Source organism: Psammomys obesus, unplaced genomic scaffold (assembly GCF_907164565.1).
Source record: "Psammomys obesus unplaced genomic scaffold, mPsaObe1.curated_primary_1811, whole genome shotgun sequence".
NCBI lineage: Eukaryota > Metazoa > Chordata > Mammalia > Rodentia > Muridae > Psammomys > Psammomys obesus.
The window spans coordinates 306070-315175 of record NW_026590212.1 but is presented as its reverse complement, the minus strand read 5'-3'; the positions used below and the strand labels follow the sequence as shown (position 1 = coordinate 315175).

General features: G+C 42.4%; 1 protein-coding gene across 1 annotated transcript; it reads right to left on the bottom strand.

Moving 5' to 3' along the window:
- Positions 1–8372: 8372 nt before the first annotated feature.
- Positions 8373–8873, bottom strand: LOC129676352 (peptidyl-prolyl cis-trans isomerase A-like). Its single transcript, XM_055606712.1, is given in 1 exon segment — positions 8373–8873. A coding segment is annotated over 1 exon segment (495 nt). The 5' UTR covers positions 8868–8873.
- Between the last annotated feature and the right edge of the window lie 233 nt (positions 8874–9106).

Below are 9106 nucleotides of genomic sequence, written 5' to 3'. Positions count from 1 at the left end.
GCCATTTGAATGGGTGGCTGATGGGAAGTGGAGTCCAGGGTACGGCCATTTGAATGGGTGGCTGATGTAGGGAAGAGTCCAAGATATAGCAGTTTGAACCCGTGGCTGATGTGGGATGGAGTCTAGGGTACGGGCATTTGAATGGGTGGCTGATGTGGAGTGGAGGTGGAAACCAGTGCAGTGTAAGAAATGGGTGATGGAGATGTGTCACCAATATAGTTGCTAAGATTTTCCAGAATGATGACAATAGCCAGGGTGGGAAGAGGCAATTGCCAAGTCGTCACTGAATATGATTATAAGATAAGGAGATTAATTGGTGAGAAAAGTGAGGATGAAGAGGTGGAGTGTGCATCAACATATGAGTAGTTGTTGAAAGAAGGCACAGTGGTGAGAGGTAAAGACATACTCATACTACAGCATGATGGAGGGAGGGAAGAAAGAAATACCTGCAACTGAATCTGTTGATTCAGGAAAAATCTTGTACCAGTTAAAGTGAGGAGGTGGTTACATGAAAAAGCCCACTGAGGGTAGTGGTATGAGGGCTCAGCAGTTAAGAGCACTGGCAGCTCTTCGAGAGGATGCAGGTTTGACTCCTAGCGTCCACATGGCAACTCACAGCCATCTGTAACTCCAGTACCAAGGGGATCTGACATCTTCTGGCCTCTCCAGGCACTGCACACTTAATGGTACACAGACGTTCTTGCTAACAAAACAGCTACACACAAAATAAAATGGAAAGAAGATCCTATTGAAACTCTAACTTTATAATTCACTAACCCACAACTATGTGTGCAGTCATAAAAGATCTATGTGTAATCAATATACATATAAATTTGAGTACATATAGTAGCGGAAATGAAACTGCCAACTGTACCAAAGAAGGACTACCTAAACAAATCATCGAAAGCCAAAAGCCAAGAATGCTGTAACACTGGCACACAGGGAAATGGCCTGGGGGAGCAGACAAAGTTCCAAATATTTTAAAAGAAAGGATTATTCTAGATCATAAACGGTTTTGGTTCTGGAAACAGCTCTTGCTAAGATTCAAGAAATAACTAGAGAGAATGAGTAACCTAAGAAGAAACTTGAGGCTTTAAAATGGACCCAGAAAAGGGAGAAACCAATACACTGCAATTTCAAAGACAGGGCTGGAAGAGTGAGCCCATTAGAATAGGAAAGCAAGGCCAGGATCCAAGAGAACACGACTAACTGATACTTCCTGATGTTCACTCCCACCTCAGGGCTGAGAGTCCCTCTAACATTAATACCAAGTATGCCAAATTCTCAAATTCTCTGCTCCACAGTCCTGAAGGACCTCTCTACAGTGCAGGAACTATGTTGGTAGCCGCAGGAAAAGGCAACATACGTCACTGCTGTTCTGAGATATACACATACACTTCAAGACAGCTTTGTGCTGCACCCATTTGTCATTCCTCAACTTAGCCTAGAGCGTGGAAAGAACACAGGCCCCTCAAACTGCATCTTTCCTTTTCCTTTACATTCCCCTTTACTCTTGTTTGAAGACACTACATGAAGTGGAGAAAAGGGCTGGTGCATGTATCTAGCCACAGCTTTTTTCCAGCTCTAAAATATTTCACTTCCAAGCATCTAAAAATTTAGCAAACTGAAAAAAATTTTTAAGTATAAAATTCATGTTCTGTTGAAGAATAAGGCAGCAAGACTATATAACATGACTAAACAAACCATGGGCACAAGAAGGAAGGGTAGATTTTTATTTTCCTTTCCTTTCTGGTGGTAAGGACAGAATCTATGATGGCCTCATACCTTATATATTCTAAATAGGCTCTACCACTGAGCTACATTCCCCAGTCTTAAAGGTAACTTTAAGGTTAACCAAGTTGGATAAAATCATCAAATTCTCCAACTCTATCAATAATATACAGATCTTAAAGCAAAATGCTCATTTGTTTTCATGAAGAAAAAAGCACTTATAAATAAAGATAAGACAGAGGAGTGATGTCAAAGCACTACCTACATACACAATTTGCCTGGCTTCAGCCTTGGTTGTCTTCTCTTACGAAACAAAACAAGGCAGCAGCAGGGTTCTTTCTGTTTTCTGAACACTTCTACAGAGAGTAACATGTCAGTCTATCTCTACCTTCCATTGAAAACAATCCCATCTGCGTCTGGAGCCTCCATCTGGAGCAAGTCTCATCTCCTGCAGAAATTTAGTCCTCACTCAACAAACCTCAACTGCCCTTCAAACTACACCCTCCGTCACACCTTGCAAAGGTCATTCCCTATGTGATTAGACGCCCAAAATGAGAACATATTAATACTGGATGGCTCATTAAACATTAATAGCTAAGAGCACTAAGCGCCTCCTGTGCGTTAGCTCTACTCTAAGAAGCTCCTGTAACTACAAAAACTCTTTGAGGTATTATTCTTACACGAGAATTACAGAAGCAAACTCAGGGCAGTTAAACTGCTGGGTGGCAAACAGCCATCGTAAGCACACACAGACAGAAACAGGCAGGGCCAGGATTTTAACCTTTCTGTGATTTACCACGTAGGAGACAAAATAACTAATGCAATGATTTTATTCAGAAATGCACATGTACAATTTCCAAGTGTCCCACGCTCACAATGACTTCTTCCTGCTCCTTTAGACTCACTGTTCATTTACTTGATGTTTTCAGTCTTTACATCCAAAATTCGAGGGGGTACAAACTAGGTCATCTTAGCCAGCTGGAATAAACAGCAAGGCCTCAGTGGGCATAAAGACCTTACAGCCAAGGACCATGTTCATGTTTCATCAAGGTGAAGCCCACATTTCTGACTTTAACAAACAAGAAAGATGGTATCCTCAGTAACAGTACTTAAGCACTCTGAAGAAAAGACAGAGTAAGTTTGGAGAAATAAACTTAGCTTTGGTATCCATTCACTCAACAAATATTTTTGGAACACTGATTATGTATCTGATACTGTGCTGCATCCTGGACATTTGGCAGGGAGGCAAATGACACCCTTTCCCTCTGGCAACAGTCACTCTTAAGGTAAGCTAGAAGAGACTGGGGACATGCAAATAAACAGCAGGTTAAAATAAAAATAGGACACTGTGACAAAATAACCAAGGAGACCTCTTTTAAATGGGGCATTGGAAGTCATGATAAATCTGAACTGCTCAGAGCCAGGAAGGTGGATATGCAGGTCCTAATGCCGTGTGTCATTATGTCTTCACTCGGGTTCCCAGGAACTTCCATGTTTAAGAATATTCATGCTTTTGCAATGTAGACTTCTCAACCTTGTGCCTCAGGGCCTGCTCTAGTTCAGACCTGCCCATCTATCCTCTTTCACCTCCACTCCCAAACCACTCCACACCCTCTCCATTCCATTTAAGCTAATCTTCTCATTGGCCCACATAGATCATGTTGTCCTTCCGCCCTGTTCTTCCCTTAACAACCATTAATTCTGCTTATTCTTCAAGACCAGGAAGTTCCATCTTCCTCATTCTTCTACGCTGAGTTCCCATGCTCTCCTCTCATACATACGACTCTGATAATTATCTAAAACTACTGTTCTGTGCCTCACTGTTGTTTCACAGGTGCCATAATCTGGGACTCTGACTTTAACATAAGGCAGCACAGTCTCCTCTCAGCATGTGTGGGCAGGAGAGAAAGGGAGTTGGTACTTGAAAGATCTCACAGCCAGAAGCAGATATGACTCAGGCTCATTCCCCACAACTCAAAGGGATCAAGAAGTGTCCAAGAGATATAAGTTCCAAACAGAATGACACGGATTCTCAAGTCAAGTGAAGAGTGCAACAGGGGAGACAGGGGAGCTTACAGGACTAATGAGGGTTCGTGAGAAACATAACTGAATAGTACCAAGCGAAGCATGAACCCAGCCTTACACACCGGTCCTACACAGGGTAGAGGTAGTAAAGACTTATTAACGTGGGAAACTGAGAAGATCAGTTAATAAATAGAATCGGAAGGAACTTGGGAGGAATTCGAAAACCAAGACTGGGAATCAAGATTAAGAGCCTGACCTAATTTCAAACTGGAAAAAGAAGGATAGTGGGCCTGTGGGAGGAAAAATAGGTAAAGTAGTTGAACAAGAGAACAATGACGGATAAAACTGTTTATGTCCAAATGAGTCCTTCAGAGTGAAGGGTCATACCTTGTGCCTCATTTCTGCCATCTGTAGCCCTTAGCAAAATAAATACACACATAGATCACAGACAAAAGACAGACCAGAGACAGCTGGGCCTTTCCCGACAGAGAGAAGTACCCCAGGAGACAATAGCCACTACTTAGCAAGTTATGGACAAAAAAGGTTTACTACAAAGACAGAGGCAATGTGATCTGTGGGTGAACACAGGACAAGAATGAAGAGGTGGACTTACACCAGCTTTGTCAACAACCTCATACAATCTACTTCATTTTCCCTGGGATCAATTATTTTATCTAAAAAGGAGCTAATGTAACTGTAACTGCTCTGTTTTTGTTTTTGTTTTTTTTTTCTTCGCTTTCTGGAACCCTGTTTCCTCAGATCTCCACATGGCTTTCTCATCCTATTCTTTTAGCCTTGTTTAAATCTTGACTTTGTAATGAGCATATATTAACTACCTACATAATACCGTAACCGACCCATCCCGCTCACACACACTCTAGGCTAAGGTCTGTGTTCTATTCGGTACACTTCAAACGAATGAATACTATATGGAACAGAGCAACATCGATAAATATTTGTTAAATGATTCTAATATGGAAAAAATCTTGTGAAAGAAAGACTAAAATAAAAAAACATTTAGATTATCCCTGAGGTTAATTTCCCATCCCTTGGTCTATCCCAATTGCTGTAGCCCTCATTAAATTACTAATTAAGTTAGGGGACAGAGAGGCAAACATCCAGAGTGTGCCAGGGCCACCTGCTATCAAGCCTACTTAGTATCTGCTTAAGCAAATGAAGTGGCAAGAACTGCCAGAAGTGAGAGTCATAGGGAATACTTACTTACCTTCCCCAAGAAGGACAACCAGGCTTTTCCTGTAAAAACAGGGAGTGTGTTAATGCTGGAAATAAGACATCTCCAAAGGTCCCAGAAAAAGATAGCTCAATCTTCCTGTGAAGGACGACTGTGGTAGCAGTAAGTGCCTTGCACTGAGGCCTTATGTCCTCACATCCGGTCCATTGTCACCAGCTAATGGATGAGCATTCCTCTGAAAAGTAACAATAAACCGACAACTTAAACTAAAACATTAATAAGAAAATTAAAGACACGGTGTGCTCGGTGAGCACGCTGTGTTTGGGAGGTAGGCACTGAGGCACACGTGCCGGCCAGTATTATGAAGCACAATTGTGCTTCACACTACTGGATCCTCCTGGTCTGACCTGGCAAGGCCGTAAACACAACCAGGTCCTGGGCTCGCCATTCCAAAGTTCATTCTTTCTTTTGTTTTAGTTTTTGTTGGGAGACAGGGTCTCACCTCGTAGCTCTGACTAACAGGGAACTCACTGTGTAGACCAGGCTGGTCTGAATCTCAGTAATGGCTTTCCTCACCGTCCCCAGAGAATTGTGTACCCCCACCCCCACTCCCCTTACCCCACTTCCACCTCTTCTACCCCACCCCCCTCACTCCACTTCCCTCCCCCACCTTACCCTTACCCCCAGTAAACAGCTCTAAGTGGCTCAAGCTGAAAGCTGCTGCGGCAACACGAGCAGGGTTCCAGAAATGCAGCCCCTCAGCCCGGAAGTGGCTTTTCTATTTCCCTCAGTTACAGGAAGTTACTGGGAGCCCTGAGGGCCCAGGCCCAAGGCTGTCACACTTGTGTTTTGCAGCGTGCTGCGCAGAGTGATGGACGGGCAGGGGGAACTACGTCACCCCTGAGAAGGCCTGTGCACCCAGGAACCTCGAAGCTGCAGGCTTCCAGATAAACTGCCTGGTCCCTGACAGAAAGGGGCCTCTTGATTGGATATGGCTGGATCGCTCTTGGTCCTGTGCTGCTTGCAACTGCAAGACTTCCTCAACGTCTGTCCTAGCTGCTGTGCAGAAGACAGTGGCGCCCCCTAGTGACGAGTCGGAACTGCAGGCACGTTGGTTATCCAGACAATCTTGATGACAAGGTTACATGGAATACGAAATCAGTTGTAAGTGCTGCATATCTGTTTAAATGTTATTTTTGTAAGTTTTGCTTTTAAAAAATGCATCCAGTACCATAAACCTATAATCACAAGCTGATTATAGGTTTGATTGATTATTTTTAAGTAATTAACAATAGTTCAAAGAAAATATTAAGTATATAATACACCGAATACAGCAAAAATTACGATGGCAGGCAGGCCTGCTGATGTTTCATGCCCGAGGTACCAGGACATGGGAGGTGGTAAGATGATACTCAAAATCACAAAAAAAAAAAAAAAAAAATTAAGTTTCACAAAGTCAAAAGGGAATAAATTACTGTGCTCTTTGATTTTTTGTGTGGACTTGACAGATGTTTTTAAATGAAATTAGCAGTTAAATCATTGAAAGAGCATAATTCAGATTGTTGCACATGATGCTACTGAGCCTCATCCTATCAACTGAAGACTGAACAGAACATCCAGCCTCCTTGAGCAGGAGGAAAGGCTTCTGCAGTCACTGTCTGACTTCACCTGAGTCTCCCTCACACTGCTGCAGATTTGGGGCTTACCCAAATCACATATGGCAATTTCTCTCTCTCTCACGTTATTTTTGTTTTGTTTTGTTTTTGTTTGTTTTGTTTTGTTTTGTTTTTTGAGACAGGGTTTCTCTGTGTTGCCTTGCCTGGTTGTAGACCAGGCTGGCCTCGAACTCACAGAGATCAGCCTGTCTCTGTCTCCCTGAGTACTGGGATTACAGGCATGCTCCACCATTCCAGGCTGGAAATTTCTTTATAATCACTTTTCATACATATACATCCTATTGGTTCTGTGTTTTGTTTTGTTTTTGGAAAATCGTAGTACAAAAGGGACTTCAAAAACTCCTGACTCTTTTTTTTCTTTTTATATGTTCAGTGTCCAGTATACTTTATACAAATTTCATATATTTGTGAAAGTACAAAATTCAGTAAAGCGTCAAAGCTAATGTTCAAAATGCCTATTCTAACGGTATAGAAGTTCACTGAGTGATGTAGACATTGGGTCTGGCTAATTTGGGTGTGTGGTGTTTTTATTTATTTACAAGTTTTTTTTATCATAACCTTTATAAAATGAAAAACAATTCCTTCTTTTGACACTGAGTGGAGCTATGAGGATAGGAGGGCTTGAGTCTGAAATTCACTGATCTGAAATACTAAATGTCTCTTCTTTACTCTGCACACTCATTCTATTGCCTCCCCTCATACCAGATCCCTAAGCCGACAAGTTCTAAAGTTCAACAACACCTTACCCTTCTTGTACAAGAACAGGATAGTAGAATACAGCTGGAGCTCTGGCTCAAATCAGGATAGCTGCAACATTGGCTTAGGCTTTTGAGAGCTTGGAACAAAATCTCTATCGGTTCTTGAATTCTATTGCATCTGTATGAAAAGATAGTTCACTGAATGACATCTATAGTCTTCACCAGCCATGAGCATCTTTCTCTCACCCTAAACCTCTTTTCATCACCCAGAAAGATTTAAAATATTTGGTATATTTTGTAAGATTCAATGGCTTAGCTCTGCCGTGCTTCAGCTTTGGACTGTCACAATTAGAGCCTAATCCGTATTCCCTGGACCTACCCCAGGGAGGCATACCATGATTGGGCAGGTAAGACTGCATGATTCTGAGCCTAGAATGAGAAAGCCATATCTAAAAGACCTAAAGCCACTGTCTGTTATATAACCACTGCTATTGTACAGCACGGCATTTGGGGCACAGAGTTTTCTTTCTATTGTACTTCTCCAACCAGTTCAGAATAGGCTATAAAAATGAAGTGGTACTGTTTGCCCAGATCAAACTCCATAATTCTTTCCAGCCCCTTCTAGCACCTGTATTAAATAAGACAAAAAAGACATCTAATGAGCAAGTTCATAATTTGGGCTACCACAGGATGCATGCATCTTCAAAACACAGTAAGAGTTTTAAGAAAGGACAATGCTGTATGGTAAACACCAGCCAATTAAACTTGTCAGTGGAAAGTGAACCCCCCCCCCCCGCCGGCCTGGCCCTCTAATAACATATATGTCTGTCAATAGTCAACAGCTGTTTTTTTTTATTTACTTTTTATTCATAATCATAAACTAAACTCTGCAATCCACCTAGACTTGGAGGGAAATGAGGAAAATATGGAACCTAGAGAACTTCAGTGAGAGCAGAGATCACAGGGTACTTTGAGCAAATGAGATGGGGGTGCTGTCCTGAGCTACAGAAGGAATGGTCTGCTGGGTGAGATGGTCACAAGTCAAAAGAATTAGAGTCGTCCACAGTTGAACACTGAGATCTTTTTGCTGGTCTTACCATTCCTGGACTCAAAACGCTCCATGGCTTCCACGATGTTCATGCCTTCTTTCACCTTTCCAAAGAGCACATGCTTGCCATCCAGCCCCTCAGTCTTGGCAGTGCAGATAAAAAACTGGGAACCGTTTGTGTTTGGTCTAGTATTTGCCAAGGACAGGATGCCAGAACCTGTGTGCTTCAGGATGAAGTTCTCATCCTCAAATTTCTCCCCATAGATGGACCCGCCACCAGTGCCGTTATGGCCTGTGAAGTCACCACCCTGACCCATGAATCCTGGAATAACTTTGTGAAAGGAAGAACCCTTATATTCAAATCCTTTCTCTCCAGTGCTTGGAAAATGAAAGTTTTGTGCTCTCTTTGGAACTTCGTCTGCAAACAGCTAGAAGGAGACGTGGCCCTAGGGCTCGCCAGTGGCCGCAATGGTGAAGAACACCATAGTGTTGACCATAGCTGCAGCAAGCCAAGACATGGGACAGTGGCATCTGCAAAGCAGTCAACAGCTGGTTTTTTTGTTTTGTTTTGTTTTTAATTTAAAATAGGACTTAGAGCATTTAACTGTCTAGGTTCATCTACTACTAGGTTCATCAAAACCAACTGCCTCTGGTTTTGATCTACAAGAAGATAACTTTAAAATACTTGATTGGGGGTTGGAGAGATGGCTCAGAGGTTAAGAACACTGGCTGTTCT